This window comes from Podarcis liolepis (genome assembly GCF_965112155.1).
Source record: "Podarcis liolepis genome assembly, chromosome: 13".
In the NCBI taxonomy this organism is placed as follows: domain Eukaryota; kingdom Metazoa; phylum Chordata; class Lepidosauria; order Squamata; family Lacertidae; genus Podarcis; species Podarcis liolepis.
The window spans coordinates 25,471,921-25,499,002 of record NC_139573.1 but is presented as its reverse complement, the minus strand read 5'-3'; the positions used below and the strand labels follow the sequence as shown (position 1 = coordinate 25,499,002).

Genomic DNA, 27,082 nt, shown 5'->3' with positions numbered 1-27,082 from the left:
TAGTTAAACATGGGAGGCAACATATTTACATCTATGCTTAACGCAGAGATCTTAGGCTGTACATCAGTAAGACTAAAGTACGCCACCGTCAGCATCATTTAAAACAAGCATACATCATCAATAATAAAGAAACCACCCCAGCATAAAAGCAAAGCTAAATAGAGCAAATAGATAGAATATATTTTAAAACATCAATATAAATTAAAAGAGATAATATGTAGCGAACATGATAACTACTAGCAGACATGGAAGACCACCCCTGTGCCCCCACATTTTATCTGTCTCCAGTGATGGGAATTCTTTCGCAGATCTCAACACTTTCAATGCCTGGGCAGGACTGTTCAAGGAAATCCCAGGCATTTCTGGATATATCTGGGAACAGTGTCAGGAAATTGCTTAAGATTCAGTTGTTTCCACAATGCAGTCTGGATCTCTTTGTTTCTTATGCTATAGATGAATGGGTTGAGCATAGGGGGAAGAATAGTATATATCACAGCAAATACTAGATCCAGGCCAGATGAGCTATTACTAGGTGGTCTGATGTAGGCAAAGAGTCCAGTGAAAATGAAGACAGAGACAACCATGAGGTGGGGAAGGCAGGTGGAGAGGGCCTTATGCCGTCCCTGTTCAGAAGGCATTTTGAGGACTGTACTCAAGATCCACGCATAAGTTACAATGATGAAGACAAAGCATCCAAAAACAGAAATACAGCTAAATAAAAGGAGTCCAACTTCAACTAGGTATAAGTCAGAGCAGGACAATTTTAGTAGCTTTGGGACTTCACAGAAGAATTGATCAACACAATTGGAACAGAACGTAATGGAAAATGTGCCTGCAGTGTGTAGCACAGCATAGAGAATACTGGTGATCCATGCAATGGTAATCATCTGAATGCAGGCCCCTTTGTTCATAACTACTTCATATTGCAGTGGATTACATATGGCAACATACCTGTCATGTGCCATTATGGTTAACAGGGTAAAATCAGAGCATCCAAAGAGGAAAAAGAAGAAAACTTGAGTGACACATGCAGCATACGAAATGTGTCTGTTATTCATGATTGAATTAACCATGGATTTGGGTTGAATGACAGAAACTGAGCCAATATCAGAAACGGCCAAGTTCATAAGGAAGAAGTACATTGGTGTATGCAGGTGATGGTCAAGGGCTATTACAATGATGATCAAAAGATTCCCGATTACAGTTATCAAGTATAGTCCTAGGAACACAAGGAAGTGTAGTATCTGTAGTTCTCGGTTCTGAGAAAATTCTAGAAGTAGAAATCCAGATGTGGATGTCAGATTGTCCATTTTTATGTCACACAAGATTGCCTGCTATCTGTGAGGGATAGAAAATCCCACAAAATATCAGAACTGATTCTCCATTTCATTTAATGCTTATATGCAGATATTTTAAATTCATATATATTAATGTTATGGGCAGTGCTGCAATCCACCATGAAATGTGTGCTTTGTGTAGGGAGGACCGTGATACTACTATTGCCCCTTCAATATTTTCCTCATAGTACAACAAAGTGGATGTCATATATGCATCTGGAGTAGATGAGAATCTTTGGGGGTACAGGAGGAAATCTTCATAATTATCCTTCAGAAAAATAGGTAGATATCTCAGAAATTTCAGCTGGTTCAAAATGCAGGGTCAGGTAATTATTGACCAGGGTTCAATTTTGAACTCACAAAACACCTGCAGAGGTTACAAATTAGTTTCTGGGCACAATTATACTACTCATATTACATATTAGAATGCTAAGTGAATTGGTCTCCTATTATCTGAGATTGCCTCTTTCCTGACAGACTCTGTCTTGTGTTAAGATTGGAAAAGATTCCCTCTTAGTAGTTCCAGCACCCATAGAAATTCATCCGACCGAACTTGGAGAGAGTATTTTTTGAGCTTAATATGGTCGCACTTGAAAAAAGAAACTGCAAAAGGAGATTGCACCATGAAACTACTAAATTGCAATTCATCAAGAGGTATAGTGTTATCACTTCTGGATTGAATTATTACAATTTATATTTTAATAACAAAACATGTATATTTTAGTAATGTAGGTTGCAATCCTGTGAACACTTAGCTGGGATTAAGTCCCACTAAATTTTATGAGACATACTTTGTGCATTGAATTTTACTATTAAATGGTTGTAAATGGATGTACTCACTTACATTACTGAAATAAGTGGTGGAAATCTCTTATCGGTTCAAATGAAGCAGTTTTCAAAAGAGAGAATCCAGTTGTTTAGGAGGAAGACTTTGAAGTATTATGTTGCATGTATGTGTACGTTGAACTTGTCTCAACAATGTCTGCAATGGGCAGACAAGGCATGTAGTTCACCCAGTTCTTTGACCTTTCTTAATTTTTCTTTGAAACCTAGCTCTCTGTGTGTATCTACCAACACTGAGGTCTATTAGATGTGGGAAGGAATTTGTAGTTCTATTTTCTTTGACATCTTGGAGACATTCTCCCAGGAGCCCAGTGCACCTGATCGAAAAAAATGTGTTGAAATTTTTTCCTTCGCCTTCTTTTTGTTTGTTTCCACACTAACCTAAATAGATGATTGGCACCAATAAGGCAATAGGAATGTTAATGTCTATAATTAATTTTGTTCCCTTGATGTTCCGGTTTTGGCTTAACGTGCAAGTACTATACTGTACCTGCAAAGAGTTGTTCTGTATTGCCTTTTACAGCTGTAATCTCCAGAGAAAATAGAACATTGTTGAGAGGCTGGCTCAACAAAGCATTTTCAGATGCAATTGGTGGTTGTTGTTGATGTTTCTATGTTACAAAGGGTTGTGTGTCGAGGTCCCTGAATGATTTTTGCCCTGTGGTGTTGACACCCATTATAATGAAATGTTTCGAAAAACTGGTGAGGAACCGCATCTTATCTTGTCTGCCAGTAGGACTTGACATTTACCAGTTTGCGTAGAAGGCAAAGAGATCCACAGAGGATGCTATGGCAATGGCTTTACATGCTGTCCTGACTCATATGGAGAAGCAAGGGAACTACACGAGACTGTTATTTGCAGACTTTAGTTCTGCATTTAATACTATTCTTCCACATAGATTGGTGCCCAAATTATTAGACCTGGGACTTCCACCATGTTTGTGCAGGTGGATATTAGATTTTCTATCAAACCGTTCCCAAAGTGTCAGGTTGGGTTCCCACGTCTCTGCGGATCTCATCACGAATACGGGGACACCGCAGGGGTGCGTGTTGAGCCTGCTTTTATATACGCTCTATACAGCTGACTGTGCCCCCAAATACCCCAGTAATAAGATCATTAAGTTCGCAGATGATACAACGGTGGTTGGTTTAATCATGGCTGGAGAGGGGGAGGCGGCCTATAGGAAGGAAGTTGAGCAGTTGGGGGAGTGGTGCAGGAAAAACAACTTACTCCTTAATTTAAAGAAAACAAAAGAGATCATTGTGGACTTTAGGAAATATAAATTGAATATTCAGCCACTTATTATTGAGGGGAAGTGCATGGAACAGGTCTCGGTGTTTTGATTTCTGGAAATGGAATTGAAAGACGACCTAACCTGGGGAGAAAACAGCAAAGACCTGATGAAGAGAGCACAGCAGAGGTTATATTTTCTGAGAATCGTCCGGAAGAACAATCTCTCAAAGGACCTGTTGATGGCATTTTACCATTGCACTGTGGAGAGTGTATTAACTTATGGTCTGTGTGTGTGGTTTGGGAGTTGGATGGCCCGGGAAAAAAACAATGCTGTCCAGGGTTGTAAAGACTGCAGAGAGAATAATTGGGTGCACTCTTCCCCACCTTAGATCAAATCTATACTGTCAGGTGCCATAAGAAAGTGGCAGAGATAGCGCAGTATAGTACGCACCCCGGAAATGATCTCTTTCAGCTTCTGCCTTCTGAAAGAAGGTATAGGGTTATAAAGGCCAGGACTAGCCGCCTGAGAAACAGTTTCTACGCAAATGCAGTTCTGGTTCTAAATGCAGCATAAGGGGTCTCTATAGTATAGTGTATTTTAAAATGGGGTTTTAGAGTTTTTAGGGGTTTTTGAATGTTTTATGTAGTTTTTTCAATTTCATTGTTCTGCATGGGACAATGACAATAAAGATATCATATATCAAATATCGTATATCATATATTGTAATGAATGAATACAATGTTCAGTTCCTTGGTACTTTGTATTTAGAATAAATATATCACATGAATTGTGTCATGTTTCACTAACATTTCTGGTAAATTAAATCTTTATCTCTTGAGCCACATAGTCTCAACACATGAGAATATGTTAAGTCCCGTCTTCATGTTTACAATTGGGCTCTTGTTGCCAGGTTTTTTCCTGTGGGTGTCTAACTTGTTGCATTTGTGCTTTGTGTGAAAAAGTAACATCCTCATTCCTCACAATATCTATAATTGATTCTAATTTTTTTCCCTTGATGTTCAGGTTAAGGCTTAGAGTACAGGCATGACCGACTTACATGCTTTCAGGAGCACTCCTGTTGCTAGGGGATAGCCCAGCTGGGGTTCAACTGCTTTACTGGCCTGGATCATGGACTTGCAGACCAGGTGAAAGTAGTATCAATCACTCCAGGTGGGGGCAGTTCACTCATTAAGCCTCATCTGCCTGGACCCAGTGGTGGAGAAGGGGGTGCAGGGGTGCAGTCCACCCTGGGTGTCATCACTTGGGGGTATGACAAAATGACCAAAAAATGAGTTTCAAAAAAATGAAAATTGGGCTCATGAAACTTTTATTTCAGCCAACACAGGTAACGAAACGCAGCTGCCCCGGGGCACTACACAGTGGGGGCCAGCACTTACCGGGGGGCCTGCAGTATGCCTGAGCCACGTGTCTCTCCTGGGAGTGATGTGGTGGCCTGGGTGCATCCAGGCTCCGCTCTGCCTAAAATAGCAGCGTAGGACTTGCATCTGCCCTCTGCCTCTCCCTCAGCTGTCCTACAGCTGAGGGGGTGACAGCAGAGAGGCCCCATGCAGTATGCCCCACCCCCATGGGCAGCTCGTCTCACCCCCAGTTGCAGGATGTGCATGCCGCCCCCGGCACATGAACAGCTAGCTACGTCACTGCCTAGAGCTGATAAAAACTGCATGGTTTGAGCCAGACAAGAGGGAGACTTGATGCAAGCCAATGCTATTGCTGGTACTACGCAGCCCCTGATACCCCTGGGACTCCCTGTAGCTGGCTGGAGGGGTTCAGTTGGTTGTCTGCTATTGTATGTTGGCTGTTGGGTTAAATGTTTTGTTTGGGATGATGTGTGATGGGTTTGTGTGTGTTGTTGGCTGTTTAGTTCCTCTGTTTAGTTCCTCATTGATTGTCTGCCTCTTTATTTGATCCCAAGTGAGTTTCTGCATTTTTAAAATGTGGGTATAAAGGCCTATTCTGCTCAATAAATTAAACCTTTCGTCTACACTGTTGGTCTGTTGCTACTTCAGAAATCTATTAAGATTGAACCCATTTTGTTCTTGGCAAAACAGTAGCCCATATCCACTTGGCCCCTACAAACAAAGCCATGGTGCTTGCTGCTTCAGTGTCCGATCTGAAGTGTAGTGGCAAGGAATCCTACATTGCATTGCTGTATGTAAGTCTCTTGATATAACTTTATGATAAAGCACTGGAAATGATCACTCAGGTGTTTTGTGAATCTTCCTTTGGAATCTCTGCAACTGGGTCCTTCAAGGTATCAGTCAATCCTTCGCCCTAGTCTATATTCGGTCCCACAGAACAGAGCACATTGCTACCTGTTGCAAATGATATTGCATATATAATTGAGAACACCATTTTGCATGTTTACATTAATGATGCCTGAAGATACCCTTCCTGTATCTGCAAAATAAACAGAACTTAAAACTGCAGTAAAATAAAAATAAAATGTAGCTCCTACTTTCTAAACTTAATATAATATAGGCAGGTAGCATCTACTACATTCTTCAAGCTTAAATCAACCTAAAATCAGCAATCTCTTTCTCTCGTAAGAGATGAACATCCTGGGCTTCATGTAGTTTCCTCAGCTAACTCCAAAGGAAAACCCTGAGCACAGAGCTTGGCTAAACTGCCATGGGACTTTGCTAGTGAAATTGACACAGTAGCCTACATCACATTAGGCTGTTGTCAGGGGTGAATCTAGAGTCACAAAGGTCAACCTTGATCACTCATTTAGGAAGAAGAGGTGAGTTTGGAATTGAGGAAGAATCACTAAAGATCAACCTTCCAGATGCTTTGAGCTATAACTCCTCTCCATATAGCAAAAGAGTTGATACCTTTCCATTTCGTTTACCCTTATCCAATAGCAACACAAAAAACAACACAGGAAAAATAAATGCTGTTACTTTAATACCATGCATTGCTTTTAGATGACGATACAAAACCAAGCCATTTAAGTAGCACTCCAGTAGTCTAGTGAGTGAGGACCAATGGCCTTTACTATTTTGTTGGACTCCATCTCCCTTCAACCCAAAACAGGATGATAAAGTGGTCCTAGCTGATAGTAGTTGGATGCCAACAAAATACGGAAAGGTCCAGGGTAGGGATTGCTGCAATAGCAAAATTACCCCATTCAAAGTGTATCTGGGTGACACTACTATGAACTGCAATAATGGTTTATTTTTTCAAAACTCAACAAAATAATATCTATGGGGTACAGAGCAACAACAAATATGTCTACCAGATGATTCTGCTGCATACTTTTCATGACTGCTTTTTGAATATTGGATTGCTCCCTAAGAAGGGCAACCCCAGTAGATCTCAACTCCTAGGAAAGGGTATAAAAGGAAATCCCAAACATTTCAGAATAAACCTGGGAATAGTGTCAGGAAATTGCTTAAGATTCAATTGTTTCCACAATGCAGTCTGGATCTCTTTGTTTCTCATGCTATAGATGAATGGGTTCAGCATAGGTGGAAGAATAGTATATATCACAGCAAAGACAAGATCCAAGCCAGATGCGCTGTTGCTAGGTGGTCTGATGTAGGCAAAGAGTCCAGTGGACATAAGCAGAGAGACAACGAGGAGGTGGGGGAGGCAAGTGGAGAGGGCCTTATGCCGTCCCTGTTCAGAAGGCATTTTGAGGACTGCAGTCATGATATACACATAAGTTACAATAATGAAGACAAAGCATCCAAAAACAGAAATACAGCTAAACGCAAGAAGTCCAACTTCAACTAGGTGTAAGTCAGAGCAAGACAATTTTAGTAGTTTTGGGACTTCACAGAAGAATTGATCAACATGATTGGAACAGAAGGTAATGGAAAAGGTGCCTGAAGTGTGTAAGACAGCATAGAGAATACTGGTGATCCATGCAATGGTAATCATCTGAAAGCAGGCTCCTTTGTTCATAACAACTTCATATTGCAATGGATTACAGATGGCAACATACCTGTCATGTGCCATTATGGTTAGCAGTGTAAAATCAGAGCACCCAAAGAGGAATAGGGAAAAAACTTGAGAGACACATTCACCATAAGAAATTTGCCTGTTGTTCATGATTGAATTAACCATGGATTTGGGCTGAATGGCAGAAACTGAGCCAATATCAGAAACGGCCAAGTTCATGAGGAAGAAGTACATTGGTGTATGTAGGTGATGGTCAAGGGCTATTAAAAAGATGATCAAAAGATTCCCAATTACCGTTATCAAGTATAGTCCTAGGAACACAAGGAAGTGTAGTATCTGTAGTTCTCGGTTCTGAGAAAATTCTAGAAGTAGAAATCCAGAGGTGGAAGTCACATTATGCATTTTGTATGTCACACAAGAATGCCTGCTATCTGTGAAGGAGAGAAAATCCCACAAAATATCAGAACTGATTCTCCATTTCATTTAATGCTTATATGCAGATATTTTAAATTCATATTTATTAATATTATGGGCAGTGCTGCAATCCACCATGAAATGTGTGCTTCGTGTAGGGAGGACTGTGATATTCCTATTGCCCCTTCAATGTTTTCCTCATAGTACAACAAAGTGGATGTCATAAATACATCTTGAGTAGATGATAATCTTTGGCGTACAGGAGGAAATCTACACAATTACTCTATCCTTCAGAAAAAAATTTCAGATGGTCAAAATGCAGTAGTGTTAGTACTGAGCAGGGTTCAATTTTGAACTCACAAGTCACCTGCAGTGGTTTACAAATTAGTTTCTGGACACAATTAAACTACTCATATTATTATTTAGAATGCTAAGCGAGTTGGTTTCCTAATATCTGATACTGACTCCTTCCGTACAGACTCTGCTTTGTGATAAGATTGGCAAGGGGACTCCTCTCGGTAGTTCCAGCACCCTCAGAATTTCATGGGACTGAACTCGGAGAGAGTGTTTTTTGACCTTAATATGGTTGCACTTGAAAAAAGAAACTGCAAAAGGAGATTGCACCATGAAACTACTAAATTGCAAGAGGTATTGTGTTATAACTTCTAAATTGAACTGTTCCAATGTACTTTTTAATAACTAAACATGTATTAAATGGTTTACCAATCCATATACTTAGTTAATTGTCTATTTTTCACTGTCTCTGTACTTTTAGCGATTCACTGTTTACACCCTCCATCCCCTACCACAAAAGCTAACCACAGCCACATGTATACTCAAGATAATGATTCGTGGACCTTGGTTCCCAAAAAGCCATAATAAATGTGTACGTTTTTCAGGCACCAACAGACTATTGATACTGTTCAGGAATGTGATGACAAACCTACAATGGCATCTTCGATTTTGTCCGGTTGTTTGTGCACTAACCATGAAGTCAAAAAGTTAGGGTAAGTTTGTATAGGGTTTTCTTCTTCTTCTTCTCCTTTGGCCTTTGACTTCTTAAGAGATCAATATGTATTATATATGAAAATTCCCTGCACAATAAATTTATTAGTCCTCAGTAAAACTTTTATTTTTGGCATAACAGATCATATATACATTTTAGTAATGTAGGCTGCAATACTGTGAACACTTAGCTGCGAGTAAGTCCCACTAAATTTAATGAGACCTACTTTGAGCATAGAGTTTTATCATTAAATGATTGAAAATGGATTTACTTACTTTCATTGTTTAATTAACCATCACTGGTTCCATGCAGAAGTCTCCTATCAGCTCAAATGCAGCAGTTTTCAAAAGAGATATTCCAGTTGCTCAGGAAGAAGACTTTGAAGTGTTATGTTGCATGTATGTGTAGTAGATTGAACTTTATCTTGTCTCAACAATGTTTCAATGGGCAGACAAGGCACGTAGTTCACCCAGTCCTTTGAACATTCTTAATTCTTTCTTTGAAAATTAATCCTCTGTATGTATGTATCTATTAACACTGAGGTTTTTCTGCTGTGGGAAGGAATTTATAGTTCTGTTTTCTCTGACTTCTTTGAGACATGCTCTCAGGAGCCCAGTACACCTGATCAGGAAAGTGGTGCTGAATTCCCCCCCCCTTTACCTTCTCTTTGTTTGTTCCCACACTATCCTACATAGATGATTGGCACCAATAAGGCAATAGGAATGTTGATGTCTAATTCTACCCCCCCCCGATGTTCCAGTTAGGGCTTAAAGTACAAGTATGTACTATACCTGCAAAGAGTTGTTCCTTATTGCCTTTTACAGCTGTTCCCACCAGAGAAAATAGAACATTGTTGAGAGGCTGGCCCAACAAAGCATTTTGCAGATGCAGTTGGTTGTTGTAAATGATGTTTCTATGTTACATAGGGTTTTATAATTTGATTCCCAAATGTTAATCTGTTTGACAGAACTGTTGAGGAGCTGAGTCAACATAAAGACCAAGCTTCAGCAAAGGGGTTTGGTGGTGACACAACCTGAAACACAGAACTTCACAATGACAGTTCTCTTTTTTATTTATTTTATGACATGTATGTAAAATGAATGAATGAATTTACTGCTGTTTTATGTTTGCTTTGTTTCATTTTCACTGTGAAAGTACTTTGCTGGGAATCCATTCAGGGACCCTTAATAATACTGAAAATTAAGAATTCCTGGACAGAAGTACTGAATATTATAAAAACAAGTATGGGATATTCCAAAAAATCCTAAAATAATTCTCCTTTTTGATACTTAAGACATTTTAAATGTACACTTAGCAAGCTGACTAGGGCCATTGCCAAAGAGACTGGTTTGACCACTTCAGCAGTTCCTTGCATCCCAAGGCAACCGAGACACAAAGTTCCCAGGAGAATAATAAATCACACTGACGCAGAATATTATGGTTCATGGGTTCAAAAAGACCACAACTTTATTGGTTACAGATGTGAGTGGTTTGGCTTAGGCTTTGGGTGAAGCCAGACTATATCTTGACTCTGTCTGCAGGGTGTCTACGGAAGGGTAAACCACCATTAGGGAATGCCCTATAACTTAAGTCAGATAGTAACACCCCCAGGGGTTTCTGTAGGGAACTGTGACATGGCCCTAGCCCATGCGAAGGCTCCAGAAAAAAATCACACCCCGGATCCCTGTAACAGGATACCCTTACTGAGGAGGGGTAGGTGAGGCCACAACCTCCCCTCAACCAAACAAAAGGCTTCCCAATACAGACCCCAGTCTTGGAGATACAAAATCAGCTGTGTTGTCACTGTGGCATAATCATAAATCTGAAGCCATTCCTATCCATATTGGCTCTCAAAGAGAAAGTTAGGTATTGCATTTTCTACAGTGCTTTGTGGGAGAACAGCATGAATCTTCAGATTCCGTCTAATCTTGCAATTCAAAATTTAAAAGAAACACAAAATGGAAAAGGGTGGTGAATCTTTTATTATTATTATTTTTCAAGCATTTGAAAGATTGCAATAAGCACAAGGTGACACTCTTTTGATGGTAGTTCCTTGAGTGCTGACTGTTATTCCTTTTCAGGAACATGACAAAAATATCTACAAGGTGGCTTTTGTGACAGAGCACTGGTTTTCCCTTGCAGAGAAAAATCATTGAACCACCTTAGCCTTTTGCATTTTATTTACTAATTAAAATACTTCAATATAACATGAGAAAAAGATACAGCATTGTTGTATTAAGTGTTTTTTTGGTTTGGTCTTAAAGAAAAATAAGAGCCGGTATGTATCATGCCCCCACAACCACCACTACCCTGCCACTGCCCCTTGTCACTCACCCATTTCCTCCCTCCCCCCTTGTACCTTTGCAACTTCCTTCACCACTGCTTCCCATGGCTGCAGGCAGAGCCTCCTGGAGGTGATTTGGCGTGACCCTTACCATCACCTTTCAGGAAGGTGCCTGCCAGTCATAAAAAGGTTGGGCCAGAGCCTATTCTGGCCTATGGTTTTTCTACCACTAGGATGATGTGGCATTCAGCTGAAGAGGGGGAGCCTCCTGCCTCCTTCTGCAAGCATGAATCACTGTCTCTTTATGGCAACTCAATGGACTGCAGTGCCTTCTCCTACGGAGTCCATTCATGGAAATACAACATAATGGGCTTAAAGAGGACCCAAATATTCAAAGCAAATCTTTTAATCCTACAACAATATTAGTCTGTATCAGTATGTCCATACACATACACACACACACTCACACACAATTTGACTTGGATTTCTGTGCAGCTTCTTACTTCTAATAACCATCCTGTGCATTTATTTATTTCTAGTTAGTATATATCACAGCAAAGACAAGATCCAGATCAGATGAGCTATTGCCAGGAGGTCCTGCATGGGTAAAGAGTCCAGTGAACAAGAGTACAGAGAAAACAAGGCAGAGGAGCAGGCAAATGGAGAGGGCCTTGTGACATTATTAATATTAATATTAATATACTATAATAATAGTATTCCACTGTTCAAAATGGATTTTGAGGACAGCAGTTAAGATCCACCCTGAAGTTATAACACTGAAGATAAATCACCCTAATGTTATGATAGCACTAAATAAAAGAAATCCAACTTCAGATAGGAACAAGGCAGAGCAAGGCAATTTTAGTAGTTTTGGATTTCGCAGAAATATTGGTACAATATAGCTGGTATGGTCGATTGACTTGCTGTTGCAGTTTTGAATTGCAATGGCATTGCCTCAACTGTTCCCACATAAGACTTTTTGAGAAAAATACACCATTAATACCAGGCATCAACATCACACATTAATAGAAAAACAGGAAGTTAATCCTACAATCCTTCTTGCTTAAAGGCTCCAGAAAAAACATGCATGGAATGCGGGGAGATTACACATACATGTCCTGAAAAGATAAAATGGTGCAAGCAAACATAGTTAAACATGGGAGGCAACATATTTAGATCTATGCTTAACACAGAGATCTCAGGCTGTACATCAATAAGGCTAAAATAAACCAGCATCAGCATCATTTAAAACAAGCACACATCATCAATAATAAAGAAACCACCCCAGCATAAAAGCAAAGCTAAACAGAGCAAATAGATAGAATATATTTTAAAAACATCAATATAAATTAAAAGAGATAATATTTAGCAACCATGATAACTACTAGCAGACATGGAAGACCACCCCTGTGGCCCCACATTTTATCTGTCTCCAGTGATGGGAATTCTTTCGCAGATCTCAACACTTTCAACGGCTGGGGAGGACTGTTCAAGGAAATCCCAAGGATTTCTGGATATATCAGGGAACAGTGTCACAAAAGTGTTTAAGGCTCAATAGCTTCTTCAATGCTGTTTGGATCTCTTTGTTTCTCATGCTGTAGATGAAGGGATTCATCATAGGAGGAAATATTGTATATATCACAGCAAAGACTAGATCCATCCCAGATGAGCTATTACTAGCTGGTCCGATGTAGGCAAAAAGTCCAGTGAACATAAGCAGAGAAACAACCAGGAGGTGGGGGAGGCAGGTGGAGAGGGCCTTATGCCGTCCTTGTTCAGAAGGCATTTTGAGGACTGCAGTCATGATATACGCATAAGTTACAATAATGAAGACAAAGCATCCAAACACAGAAATCCAGCTAAATACAAGAAGTCCAACTTCAACTAGGTATAAATCAGAGCAAGACAATTTTAGTAGTTTTGCCACTTCACAGAAGAATTGATCAACACGATTGGAACAGAAGGTAATGGAAAATGTGCCTGCAGTGTGTAGTACAGCATAGAGAATACTGGTGATCCATGCAATGATAATCATCTGAATGCAGGCCCCTTTGTTCATTACTACTTCATATTGTAGTGGATTACATATGGCAACATACCTGTCATGTGCCATTATGGTTAACACAGTAATATCAGCGCATCCAAAGAGAAAAAGTAAAAAAACTTGAGAGACACATTCACCATAAGAAATGTGCCTGTTATTCATGATTGAATTAACCATGGATTTGGGTTGAATGACAGAAACTGAGCCAATATCAGAAACGGCCAAGTTCATGAGGAAGAAGTACATTGGTGTATGCAGGTGATGGTCAAGGGCTATTACAAAGATGATCAAAAGATTCCCGATTACAGTTATCAAGTATAGTCCTAGGAACACAAGGAAGTGTAATATCTGTAGTTCTCGGATCTGAGAAAATTCTAGAAGTAGAAATCCAGATGTGAAAGTAAGATTATTCATTTTGCATGTCACACAAAATTTTGAGCTACCTGTGAGTGAGAGAAAATCCCATCAAATATCAAAACTGATTCTCCATTTTATTTAATGCTTGTATGCAGATAATTTAAATTCATAATTAACAATATTTTGGGCAGTGCTGCAATCCACCATGAAATTTGTGCTTCATGTAGGGAGGACTGTGATAATCCTGTTGCCCCTGCAACATTTTCCTCATAGTACAACAAAGTGGATGTCATATATGCATTTGAATGGATGATAAGCTTTGAGGCATAGGAGAAAATTCTATATAACTACTTTAGCCTTGAGAATAATATGTAGATATCTCGGAAATTCCAGCTGCTTCACAATGCAGCAGTCTTATTACTGACTAGGGTTCAATTTTGAACTCACAAATCACCTTCAGTGGTTTACAAATTAGTTTCTGGGTTAAAGTAAACTACTCATATTACTATTTAGAATGCTAAGTGAATTGGCCTCCTAATATCTTATATTACCTCCTTCTCTACAAGACTCTGCCTTGTGTCAAGAATGGCAGAGGGGCCCCTCTTGGTAGTTCCAGTCTCCTTAAAAGTTCATGGGACTGTTCTTGGATAGGGTATTTACACCACATACTGAAGGCAGATATCTTCACCCTATTTCCTGACACCACAAATACAAACATATTCACACACACACACACACACACACACACACACACACACACACATCTTGGGTTACACCTCTTTTTCCAAACTGAAATTGTTTTAAGTGATTTTAATATGGCATTTTTATAGTGTTGTATACTACCCTGGGACCTTAGATGATGATGATGCATTTTCATGCAGTAGGTTAGCATCCTCATGAGTGGCTTAAAACAACACTTTCTCAGCTTCTGCCCACCATAGTCTCTCCTCTGCTTTGATGACACCTTTGACACCTGGGTCATGTAGGCTATTCCAACAGCAATCACAGCCCAGCAACAACCCGAGCCTATACCAGTCCATGGAAGACATTCACTTTTTGGAGAATATAGTGCAACAACATATTGGAGATATAAGGGAACCCCCCCACACACACACACACTTTATATAGGAAACCTACTGACTTATACAGGTGCTATATCTTGATTTCACTTTTACTTCCCAGCTGATAGTACTCACACATTACTTTTACCAACATTTCTCTGATCAAAATTGGGACACCCCACTCCATAATGATAATTTTAATATTTATACCCCACATATCCTACTGGGTGGTCCCAGCACTTTGGACAGCTTCCCACATATATAAAAACATAATAAAACTTTTAACATTTAAAAAACAACAACTTCCCTTCAGACGGCTCAGGGGTTGAATAACTCCAAACTCTCGAACATTTCACAAATGAAAAAGGGACATCCTACATTTCTCCAATGAAAATAAGAACACCATAAGGACAAGCGAGACATTCCAGGATCACATCAGAAATTGGGACGGCTTCTCTAAATCAGGGCCATCCCTGGAAAAAAGGGACACTTGGAGGGTCTGCTTTCTAAGACCAGTATCCCAACCTATAACCAGCAACAACAAGCCACAGTACAGAGATATGGACACAGGATATAGGCCCTGTGGTCAATTCAGATGACAACTCTCCCCATAGCTATTCTGGCAATGCTGTTACATGATCTAAACATCATGCTGTGTTTAGAAGCCTGCTTTCTCCCCCCTCTCCCCACGCTCCCCAAAAAACTCCCTGCAACATTCAATAATTTTTTCTGTCTCTTTTCCTAGGAATGTAAGACCTTCATATAAATCCTATTTATGAGTATTTTGCAGTGACTTCCTTGTTAATGTAATGAGGTGGCTGAGATTACTTTTTTTAAAAAAGGTCAAAATGTGTTTCACATGCCCTGGGCCTACACACAGTGACATTGGGCTATTTCAGAACTGGCTTCTAGCCTAGCATTTTCCTGAAATGACGATGTGACAGGGTCATTCCAGGAAGTGCTGCTGAGACACAACCTGGTCTTCAAAGACTCCCACACTGTTACAAGTGCAAATGGGGTCTTTTGCATAGTTAGAAAACAACATTTTAATTTACTTTAATTGCTCATCCCAGGAAAGTTTGTCACTCTAAAAACCTGTCTACAAAGCGTCTCACAAACACAGCAAGCAAGCACATTTGGTTTCAAGAAAGTTGGGCTATTTATTTATCTATATTCTATTCTATTCTATTCTATTCTATTCTATTCTATTCTATTCTATTCTATTCTATTCTATTCTATTCTATTCTATTCTATTCTATTCTCTCTTTCTCTCCCCGTATATATCTCAGCTAACTCATTCTGTTCATTGTGTGTCTTCAGTCTGCCCTGAGCATCTGAGGGAAAAGTAAAAGATGGAGAAATTGTGCTTGGAAGATGAAAGGGCAAAGAGACAAGAGAATGGGGATGAGGATGGTGAGAAGAAAGGGAGCGGGAATAAGAAACTGTTTATTTACTTTTCCTCATACACATTATCAGTGCTTTTTAAAAGAAAAATGGTACTGGTACTCACCATGAAGTTGCTACAGTAAGTACCACACTTTAAACATTGAAGGGGGGATGAGTTTCAGGACTGCATGATCTTGAGTACCCCCAGAAAAAGCGCTGTGTACGTATTATCAACAGTACTGTAGATGCAATTTGTCTTCCAGCTGGATCAGTGAAGTGTTTGCATTTGTCTCTTCATTGCATCACTTCCATTCTTCATTTGAATCAAGACTCTGTGTCTTTCAGTGTAGCTTTTCAGTTTTTCAGTTGTGGAAAGGAATTTATATGTCTGTCTTTGGTTTCTTGGAGATGTGTTCCCAGGAGCTCAGTGCAGCTAATCAGAAAAGTTTGTTGATATTTCTTCTTTTGCCTTTATTATTATTTCCCTTACCCTAGCCTAGATAATTGGCACTGATAAGCTAATGGGACTGTTCAACTCATGGGAGCTAGACCTATGTCAGTAATTCATTCTCATAGCTTCAGGTCCAGGTTCAGACTCAAGAGTACAGGGATTCTATGCTGCAAGAAGCTGCTCCATATTACGAAAGGCCTTTGAGACAGTAGCTATCTCCTCAAGAGAAAATAGATGATGACACTGAGGCCCACTGACACATGCTTGCAAAGCACTTTGCAGACAGCATTGCTGAGATCCATTTTGATTGTATTCTAGTTTTTCAGTAGCTATTCTGGAGGAGGCTATGTTTTCAGGGGGGTTTTGTTACATATAGCTATACTACCTTTCTGCTGAGGCCAAGACCATTTACAATTTTAAAATGATAAAATGATATAAAGGTGAATTGGGGTAGTGGTAGAGGACAGTTCAACTGAAGGAGGACCTGAAATTGCTTGCCTGCATATATCACTCTGTTCTCATTTCTCACAGGGCAGATGGTGTCCTTTAGCATTAAGAGGGGGTCATTCTGATAGGCCCTGATGTTGTCTTACCCTGCCCCCTCACTCTCTTCTTGAATACCTTCTACTGTACATTGTTGGCCTTGAAATGTGGACAGGCTCTTGGGAGAAGTGTAGCTAATTGCTTGTATTCTCATCCTGGTCATTGAAATCAGGATGTTTAGACTTCTACACTTGGGCTAGCAAAGTTATAAACACTTATCTCAGGGGAAGTACTAAATGAGGTGATAATATGGCCTCTTTTGAAAATGAAAACATAATCGGACTCTTCCAATTTGAAGAACTGTCATTTTGTGTCCAACACCCCCTTTTTGAACAAGTTGTGTGAACAAGTGGTTTGTTTGTTTGTTTGTTTGTTTGTTTGTTTGTTTGACATAGTTTCAAATGTTTCTATATGAAATTGATAATTGAGATCCTTTCCATTCTGGCTTCTCGCCAGGCTTCAGCATGGAAACTGCTTTGGGCCAGGAGCTGGAAGGGGAAATGTTGCCCCATTGGTTTTCCTGTATTGTCAACCATGGATCACCCTGAGGGAATGGAAGTTAGGAGGGTACTTCATTGACATGGCTCCCATTATTTCTGACAGATAGGATTCAGAAGTACATGGAGGTAAGTAAATGGTGGTCAAAGGTTCTACCCCTCTTTTTTCAAAGTCCCATCCCAGCAGAAATTTAACCTGCAAATTAGCTGTCAAATTGTTATCAGCTTTTGTCAACATCAGGCCAGCTGCTTTTGTCAACATCAGGCCAGCTGGGGTGCCTTTTACTTAACCCAATTATCCAAAATAGAAGGAGATCCACAGTGAACTAGGTAGTTGATCAAGGCTTTCTTCAAAATGGACTCACAGCATAACACAGCACCCTGCCCCTCCATTCTTGGTGAAGTCTTCCAACTCTGACAGCAGAAGGTGTCTGTGGGTTCAAGGCACCCCCCAAATTCATTGGGGGAATTAAGGGGGAAACTAGCCTCTGCTATCTCCCATTATGTCCAATTTGAGCCCCCAATCTTCAGAGGCTGGGAGTGCAATTATTCAGATTCATGGCTGGAAACAGCAGCCTGTTTTTAAATCTCTTTATTGTTTATGTTCTTATTATGGAAAGTAAATGTAATTAATCAAATAAATGAACGAACACATACGAACACATAGGGTGTTTCTGAATGTCAATAGAAAATGTAAACCAACCTTGTTTACAAATAACCAAGCTTTTTCAGTGGTGCTGAAACAAAGTAAGTATGGTGAAAGATTAGCTTTTCTGGGGAAAGTATTTAAACCAAGAAGTGCAACAAGCATGGAATCTTCCTCACACCAAACACCACATAATTGGTGTCTGATGGAAGAGCACTTCATGTGAAGGCATGTGTAATAGGAAGTGGTATTTCAGATAGTCAGATCCAGGCGCACCGGGTATAAGGGGCAGAGGAGGCTTCAGCTCCCCCACTATTTTTCAGCAGGGGACAGTGCCCCACAATATTGGGGGGGGAGGGCTGCCACCAACCTCTGCCACCGCTGCACACCTTCCGTGCACCCCAGCCTCTGCTCAGCAGCCTGGAAGTACAGGAGCCAGGCAGCAGTTGGGACAAACAAACATAAAGATTGTCCTCCATGCATCCTGCCGGGCAAGCTGGGTAGAGTCACGTGACATGTCACGTAGCCTCACCCCCTCAATGGGGAGCAAGTCGGTGCCCCTGGTCAGATTCCTAGCTCTTTTGGGCCTTATTGGTAAGAATTGTAGGAATTTAAATCCCAGTACTTTTGCCCTAAAACAAAAAGGACTCTCTTTCTTTCTTTCTTTCTTTCTTTCTTTCTTTCTTTCTTTCTTTCTGATTATGAAATAATTATAAGTCCATACCTTTAAAAAACACACCAAATCCACCATTGCTACTACAGAACATATACTATTAAGAAGATATCTACTTGCTGTAAATGGACCAGAATATTTCTACTCCATGTCAATTTTGCATATACACAATCATTTATTCATCAAACCACTCACTCACTTTTAATTTTTTTTTTACTAAAATCCAATTAAAATTGTAGGTTTGTTCACCTGAGGTATGCATTTTGCCCCTAAAATGTGCATTTTGTTTGTTTAAATTGTCTCTCACCCTATTCTTTATGCACCTTTTCATTAAAACAAACATATTCTTGCACATTTATTTGACCTGCCACTGCATTGCAAAAATTGGAGAAATGCACTCACTGAGAGTCATGTTCCAATCGATTAGAAAGTCAGGGACTGACAAAGTATGGTGGGTGATGTTAAAATGCAAACCAAAATAATTTATTCTCCCTCCTTAATGCCCATATCAAAATACAGTAGATTACAAAATGATTTTCATTTGGTGCTTGGAACATGGTTTCCATCCAAAATGCTTTGACAGTGCTGATCTGATCTCTTGATTTCTCATGCTATAAATCACTGGATTCATCATGGGTGGCAACATAGAATATAGCACAGAAATCATCATGACCAGATCTTTGGGGGCATTTTGAGTTGGGCACAAATAGCCAAGGGTGCCAGTGCAGATAAATAAGGAGACAACAATGAGGTGTGGCAAGCAGGTAGATAAGGCTTTCTTCTTCCCTTGCACTGAGGGGATTCTTAGTACGTTGGTGAAAATCTGAACATAAGAAAAGATTATGAAGATAAAGCAACCGAAAGCTTCACATGCTGCAAATACATTGATCCCAACTTCTGTCATATAATTGTCATTACAGGAGAGCTTCAGCAATTGTGGGATTTCACAAAAAAACTGGTTGAGAACGTTAGAGCAGAAAGTGATGGAAAATGTGCCCCCAGTGTGTAACATAGCATTGAAAAGGCCAGTCATCCATGCACTAGCTGCCATTTGGATGCAAGCTCTCATGTTCATCACTGTCTCATATCGTAGTGGATTGCAGATGGCGACATATCGATCATAAGCCATGACTGTGAGGAGGACCAGGTCAGTCACTGCAAAGAAGATGAGGAAAAAGACTTGGGAAACACATTCTGGATATGAAATCAACCTGGTGTTCATGAGGGAGTTGCTCATGGCTTTGGGGACATTGATGGAGATGTTGCCAATGTCTGCGATGGATAAATTCATCAAGAAAAAGTACATTGGTGTGTGAAGTTGACGGTTGAGGATTATGAGTATGATTAGGAGTAGATTTCCCATGACAGTAGCCAAATAAATCAGAAGAAATATCACAAAGTGTAAAATTTGCAGCTCCCGCATATCAGAGAATCCCAGAAGAAGAAAATTGGTATCATTTGACATCATCTACCCTGTGGGAAGAAGGAGAGAAAGAACTGATAGAATTTGGAGGTGCCTGATCCTTGATATAAGAACTCTGCTGGATGAAACTAAAACCTTATTCAGTCCAGCTCATTTTTGTTCTTTAGTAGATAATCAGATGTCTCTTTGAAGTCCATAAGTGGTAAACAAGGGCAAAAGCCTTCTTCCACATTTGCTGCTGGCACCATATGCAGCTAGGAATATAGGAAGCTGAGTCACACCCCGATCTATCTTAATTAATACAGTGGTACCTCAGGTTACAGACACTTCAGATTACAGACGCTTCAGGTTACAGACTCTGCTAACCCAGAAATAGTACCTTGGGTTAAGAACTTTGCTTCAGGATGAGAACAGAAATCGCACAGCAGCGGTGCAGTGGCAATTGAAGGCCCCATTAGCTAAAGTGGTACCTCAGGTTAAGAACAGTTTCTGGTTAAGAACGGACCTCCAGAATGAATTAAGTTCTTAACCTGAGGTACCACTGTATTGTTTACACTGGCTGACACGATTCAGAGCAGAATCTTTTCTAGCCCTACCTAAAGTTTTATTGTTATCCATTAATCATTGGCCCATGAAATAAAGACATTCATGTGCAGTTGGCCCAAGAAAAGTCATATTTTGGTATCACAATGAATCAAATTAACCATCATATCATTTGAATTGATTCACACATTCAGACACCATTTGTTAAAATTTAAAGAAATCAACTACTTAAAAGTTTGTGTGCCCTAGCTCATATTCACTGTTTCTAAAGAAGTTATCAATGAGAACAACGGCAAACACCACCTTTCCCCTCTTTTGAGCGCTATCAGCAGGACAGATCCTCCCACATTTGCTGAGTGCAGAACAAGTTGTTGAATTTGGAGCCGATAATTGAAGGAAGCCAAGACTCAGGAATGTAAATAAAGTAGACATAAAAAAAGAATATGAGACAGGGAGAATGTAACAGAGAAAGATTTGGAACAAATGACCCATAATATCTGACTTGCTCCATATCATCTGTTACTTGAACATTTGTCTTTTTAAAAAAACCACAACCTACATTCATCAATATATTTTCAAATGCTCTTAGGTAATGGTCAGTTTAGACCCTCTGGCACAATTGATCTGCATCTCCCCAGCACCATTCTGTGCGAGAAAGAGAGGGGGGTGAGAAAAGGGGCTGCAGAAGGAAAGAGTGGATGGCCCCATGCAATTTTGTCTCTCACACTGTCCTCCACTGGCATAGTCCCCAACCATTGCTAGCATCCACCATCTTTTTAGTTACCCCAAGGAAATGTGATAATAATAAGGGGAAAATGTTTTTCACTCTCCTGCCATAAAGCAAGAGGAGACACATGTAGAAATTCCTTAGTTCTTAGATCAGGACAGTAGCTTCATGTTGTACAAGAACCATGAAGTCATAAAAAGAATTGAAAATTATTATTTTTAAAATCAAGAGTATGTATCTGCCTCTAATTGTGAATATGGGAAATGCATCATTAATCATCAGTAGTTTTACCACTGCCCTTCAAATTCACCAGCCCTTAGTACTGAACAGGTGGCTCTCCATCACCCAGAATTAAAGCATAAAACAGTGAATGGTTTGAAGTAATACCTGCCAATTTAGTACTTTTAATGTCTTAACTGCAGCATTGTAGAGTGCAAAGGGGCTTTGTAGGCAATCAAGTCCATCCATTTAGTGGAGGAAATTCACAGCTAGTGAATTCCTAATACGTACCGCTATGAGCTTCGGATTTGAAATATACATCTAATTGACTGTCTTCCACTGATTCTAGTATTCAAGTCTGCCAAGGAGGTATATATGTGTGCATGTGATTGAAGCTGTTTTGATTGTTGCAACATTTCTTCCTTTTTTGTTTCTGAGCACTTGAGAAACTTGTTGCCTTGGGACCAGTATGTCTCAGCGTACAAGATCAGCTGGGAAATTATCTTTTATAGATAGAGGGGGAAAGTGCTTTTAGTTTATTATAATTCTGTTAATTCTATTCCTCTTAAGTGGTTCAAATCTGTAGGAAAGACAAATTAACCCTTTAAAATACTCTGAAGAGGCGCTCAATTGGTTCTCAGCAACTTCTTGTGCATATTTTAAACTATGTTTCTGAGTACATTAAGTTTCTGAAGGAATCTAGTATTTGTGTGTGTGTGAGGGGCGGGGGATATCAAAAAGTTCCCTTCCAGAGATATTTCACTTTCAAGAGAAAACACTGTTGATGACAGTCAAACATCCAAAGAGGAGCAGAAGTAAGGAAATGTAAGTACCACTAGTCTTTCAAGCAGACAACCTATTAAGAAGGATATTGTGGACAGGGATCTTCTGACACTCTGCAGGCTGGTGCAACCTCATGCCAGGTAGCATCAGGCCCATGGCAAGTCCTGTGGCATCTCCCAATTCTTCCCTGAGGCTGAGGAGGAGGAGGACAACAGCAGTGGACAAATGGGCAAGGGGGAGGGAGGGGGCAAGTGACCAGTCAGGCAAGGAAGGTGTCAGCAGCAAGAAGAGCAACAAGGTTGGCAGCATGGAGGGAGTGCCTCAAATTGCCCTCCCACAATGTTCAGAGGTTATGCCATTATCCACTTCCCACCTGCCCTCTTCCTTTCTGGGTGGAGGTTCTCTAGCATTCTCTCCCTGCCACCTGTCTTTGACTCTCTCTTCCTCCTCCTCCCATTTTGGGGCAAGCCCACTTCCAGGCATGCAAAAAGCTTCCACCGCAGCCTAGACTTGTAGCAGTTACCCCCCTGCCTGTATATGAGAGCGTGCAGTGGGAAAGGGTAGAGCATCTTTGAGAGCCAGTGTGGTGTAGTGGTTAAGAGCGGTAGTCACGTAATCTGGGTAACTTGGTAGCCAGCCTTGGCAGCTCCCTGTGCTTCAGTTACAGCTCAGGGGAACCCTTTTTCAGTTCATGAATATGGGTGACCAGAGAGACTGCAGAGTGCAGAACAAATATGTAATGGCTAGAATAACACACCTTCCGTCTTCTACCACCTTGCAACAGTAAGGAAAGCTCAACCCTCCGACCTCTGAAATTGCAGAGAAACTCTTTAAAAAAATCCCAACTGCCCTCCAAATGACAGAAACAAGATCCTCTTTTGTGGAAGGAGAAAAGCTTTTGAGAAGTAGAGATCAGTGAGAATCACTCAGCCGGTAGAGCTTGAGACTCTTAATCTCAGGGTCATGAGTTGTATTCCTGCATTGCAGAAAGTTGGACTAGATGGCCTTTGTGGTCCCTTCCAAGTCTGCAATTCTTCGATTCTGTGATTCAACAAACACTATCTTAAGCTAGGTTTCAAAACAAGGGAATGCTACATAGCCTTACTTGAAAGTCTACCATCAAAATCTATAAGGTGTCCTTCAGGGAAAATGTATTTTGACTGTGAAATAGAGTACTATAGCATTCATTCTCTTTCAGGAATCTACTATATGGAGCAACTTCTCACCACTCTATGCCCCACCCCATCCCATTGTTGTTGTTTTTTCTGGTGTCACTATTGGTCATATTTCTGTTACTTTGGAGAATGTGAGGGTGATTCTCATATTTTTGGGAAGTTACAGCAGACTCTTATTCATGACTGCTGAGAAGTAAGCCCAGTGATTTTTATGGGACTTACTTCCATGTAAGTACTATAGGATTGCAGCTGACCTAATCACAATCTGAAAGTGTAGGCCTATGTAATGGGACATTGGATTTTTTTAAAAAAGTGTTTGAATCTAAGCTTTATTTTCCTTTTCTCTGCAGAAAAACTGTGAAATATACACCTCAGTAAGATTTTGACAATTCCCCCCCACCCACCCCCGACTGGGATGGCAGGAATAATGAAACACAAATAATGAATCATTAGCATCTACAAACTGTTTTAATTAGTCTCTGAGGGAAATAAGGAGAACACACAACACACATTCTATACAACTCATTTAATGTGAGACTTGGAAGATTTTCAGGGTCAATGCTAGGTGAGCATGATTTTATTAAAGTTCTCATCTGCTGAGGATTCAAATTCTGAATTAACTATTGCAACTATTTTTAAATGGTACACTTATTTTATTTTTCTGAAGAGAAATCAGAGAAATAAGAAGGGAAATAGGTGAACATTATTGAGATAATGCTTTCCAATCAATATAATGAAGTGTAATTATCAAGGCAGTTTTTCAGGTGTTTGTGGTCTTGATGGAAGAATTTAGCTTAACTGTTCCTCAAGGGACAGTCTTATGCCTTTGAACTAATTTAGCTGAGCACAATGGACTGTGAAATAATGAGGGGAAATGTACTTTTCTTTTAGAAGTGATGTAATGCTTACAACAAACAGCTACTGAAATATTTGAAGTGTCAATTCCAACCAAATTATTTTATTCAAACCCTTCTTAATTACAGCCATAGATTAATCTCTTCACAAACTTTTCCAGCTTCTGCCTTCAACTGATATTTGAGTACATCAGCAATAAATCTAAATGTATCACGAGTGAAATTTCAGAATGATATAATCCTGAAGGGAGGGGGGGTCTAGACATGGATAACAGATGGCAAGCATAAAGGAATATAAGAAATTGAGAAAAAATGTTGGATAGATACCACAAAACAGGTATCATTGAGTAAGCCCTTTGGATTCGTTACTATGCCACACACAGGAAGCTGAGGTCAACGAGAAACAAAGAGTTGAACTGGGCATCAAAGGCAAGGACAACACAGAAACATTCCAGAAGCAGGAAGATCTTATTGTTTGAGGAAAGCTCCAGCCCAAACAGGAAATTGTCCAATGCTCCTCCAGCCCAGAAAGACAGCTTCACTTTAAATTATTTGTGGGTGGGTGGTAGAGGAGGAAATGGTTTTTCATTACATCAGAGTATGCACTGTTAATATACAGCAGTATTAGTAATGTTATAATTATTATTATTAATAATAATAATTTATATGCCACCCATCTGACTGAGTTTCCCCAGCCACTCTTGGTGGCTACCAACAAATTAAAACACAGTAAGACATCAAACATAATAACTTCACTATACAGGGCTGCCTTCAGATGTCTTCTAAAAGTCAGATACTTGTTCATTTCCTTGACATCTCACAGGAGGGCGTTCCACAGGGCAGGTGCTACTACTGAGAAGGTCCTCTGCCTGTTTCCCTGTAACTTCACTATTCACAGTGAGGGAACCTCCAGAAGGCACTCAAAGGTGGACCTCAGTGTCCGGGCTCAACGATGGGGGTGGAGATGCTCCTTCAGATATGCAGGGACAAAGCCATTTAGGGCTTTAAAGGTCAGCATCAACATGTTGAATTGTACTCAGAAATGTACTGGGAGCCAATGTAGATCCTTTAGGACTGGTGTTATATGATCCTGGCAGTTGCTCCCAGTCATCCGTCTATTCCAACACTGGACTCCTGGTATTGATTTGTATATTATTATATTATATTATATTATATTATATTATATTATATTATATTATATTATATTATATTATATTATATTATATTATACAAACCAGGAGTAGCCAACATGGTGCCCTCCAGTGAACAAGTAGTCTTAAACCTTTTTAGTCTCAGGACCCACTTTTAACCCAAACATGCATCAGAGGACCCATTTTTAAAATGTTCAGAACTTGTGTTTAAAACCAAGATGTGTGCCTTACTTATTACAGTTATTATCCAGTTATTATCCAGTGTTAAACCCTCATAGAGTGTAATAAAAAACACCACAGTTTTGTTCCATATACTTTGAACCTCTGATGGGGAGTGAGGGGACACTGGGCAGAGTTCCCTGAACAATAATACCTTGCTGCTGTGAAATCTCAAATGCTACCACAGTCAGTTAATCGTAGACCTCTTCACAAGGGTGAATTTTATCTATTAATGCACCCCAAATACAAGTCATGTTACCCAGCACCCATCTTCAGTGAGGATGTCTCTCTCAGTCTCCTTCAGGTTTTTATTTTATTTTATTAAAAAGATAAATATAGAAAAAGTTTAACCAGCACTTATTTTCCATCAGCTACATTATTAACAAATAATTACAATTTGAGAATTTTCATGAAGGAGCAAATGCTGAACTGAGCAGTGACAATTGGATAATTGTCTTCCCAGGAGATTTCCAGGCAATCAGTTTCCAGAGTCCTCCTTTGATATCCTTGTTTCGCATGCTATATATTATTGGATTCATCAATGGTGGCACAACACAATAGGCTACAGCAGCAATCAGATCCATTGGCGATGGAATCCTATTGACTGGCCGCATGTAGGCAAAGACACCAAAGAAGTAGAACATGGATAGTACAATTATATGGGGCAGGCAGGTAGAGAAGGCCTTCTGCCTTCCTTGTACAGAGGGGATTCTCATCACTGCTTTAAATATCTGCACATAAGATGCAAGGATGAAAAGGAAGCATCCAAAATATAAACAGCCAGTCAGACCAATAGCTCCAACTTCAAGAATATACAAGTCAGAGCAGGATAGTCTGAGCATCTGTGGTATTTCACAGAAGAACTGGTTGATGACGATGGAGCAGAAGGGACTTGCAAATGTGGCCCCAGTGTGCAATGTTGCTGTTAGAAGGCCAAATGTCCATGCAAAGCATGCCAGTTGAATGCATCTGCCTCTGCTCATTACGGTTTCATAATGCAGTGGATGACAAATGGCAACGTAGCGGTCATAGGCCATGACTGTCAAGAGGAAAAATTCACATGCACCACAGAGAACAAATGAAAATAACTGGACAACACAATGAGCAAATAGGATCACTCTAGTCTTCATTAAGGAATTTGTCATGGCTTTGGGGATAGTGGCTGAAATGTATCCAAGGTCAACAATGGCTAGATTTAGGACAAAGAAATACATTGGGGTATGGAGGTGGACATTGAGAACTACCGTGGTTATTATGAGAATATTTCCCATTAAGGCAACAAAATAT

At 40.0% G+C, this 27,082-nt stretch overlaps 5 protein-coding genes across 5 annotated transcripts; all 5 read right to left on the bottom strand.

Moving 5' to 3' along the window:
• Positions 1 to 341: 341 nt before the first annotated feature.
• LOC310691605 (olfactory receptor 14A16-like) lies at positions 342 to 1,310 on the bottom strand (the record flags this gene model as incomplete). The annotated part of the gene is made up of 1 exon (XM_083471464.1): positions 342 to 1,310. The coding sequence occupies one exon, from the start codon at positions 1,308 to 1,310 to the stop codon at positions 342 to 344; it is 969 nt and encodes a 322-aa protein (XP_083327590.1).
• Positions 1,311 to 6,751: 5,441 nt separating this feature from the next.
• Positions 6,752 to 7,741, bottom strand: LOC310691604 (olfactory receptor 14A16-like; the record flags this gene model as incomplete). The annotated part of the gene is made up of 1 exon (XM_083471463.1): positions 6,752 to 7,741. The coding sequence occupies one exon, from the start codon at positions 7,739 to 7,741 to the stop codon at positions 6,752 to 6,754; it is 990 nt and encodes a 329-aa protein (XP_083327589.1).
• Positions 7,742 to 12,562: 4,821 nt separating this feature from the next.
• LOC310691603 (olfactory receptor 14A16-like) lies at positions 12,563 to 13,501 on the bottom strand (the record flags this gene model as incomplete). Its single annotated transcript, XM_083471462.1, has 1 exon — positions 12,563 to 13,501. The coding sequence occupies one exon, from the start codon at positions 13,499 to 13,501 to the stop codon at positions 12,563 to 12,565; it is 939 nt and encodes a 312-aa protein (XP_083327588.1).
• Positions 13,502 to 19,224: 5,723 nt separating this feature from the next.
• LOC310691602 (olfactory receptor 14A16-like) lies at positions 19,225 to 20,166 on the bottom strand (the record flags this gene model as incomplete). Its single annotated transcript, XM_083471461.1, has 1 exon — positions 19,225 to 20,166. One exon carries the CDS (start codon positions 20,164 to 20,166, stop codon positions 19,225 to 19,227), a length of 942 nt encoding a protein of 313 aa, XP_083327587.1.
• Positions 20,167 to 26,202: 6,036 nt separating this feature from the next.
• LOC310691601 (olfactory receptor 14A2-like) lies at positions 26,203 to 26,832 on the bottom strand (the record flags this gene model as incomplete). Its single annotated transcript, XM_083471460.1, has 1 exon — positions 26,203 to 26,832. The coding sequence occupies one exon, from the start codon at positions 26,830 to 26,832 to the stop codon at positions 26,203 to 26,205; it is 630 nt and encodes a 209-aa protein (XP_083327586.1).
• Between the last annotated feature and the right edge of the window lie 250 nt (positions 26,833 to 27,082).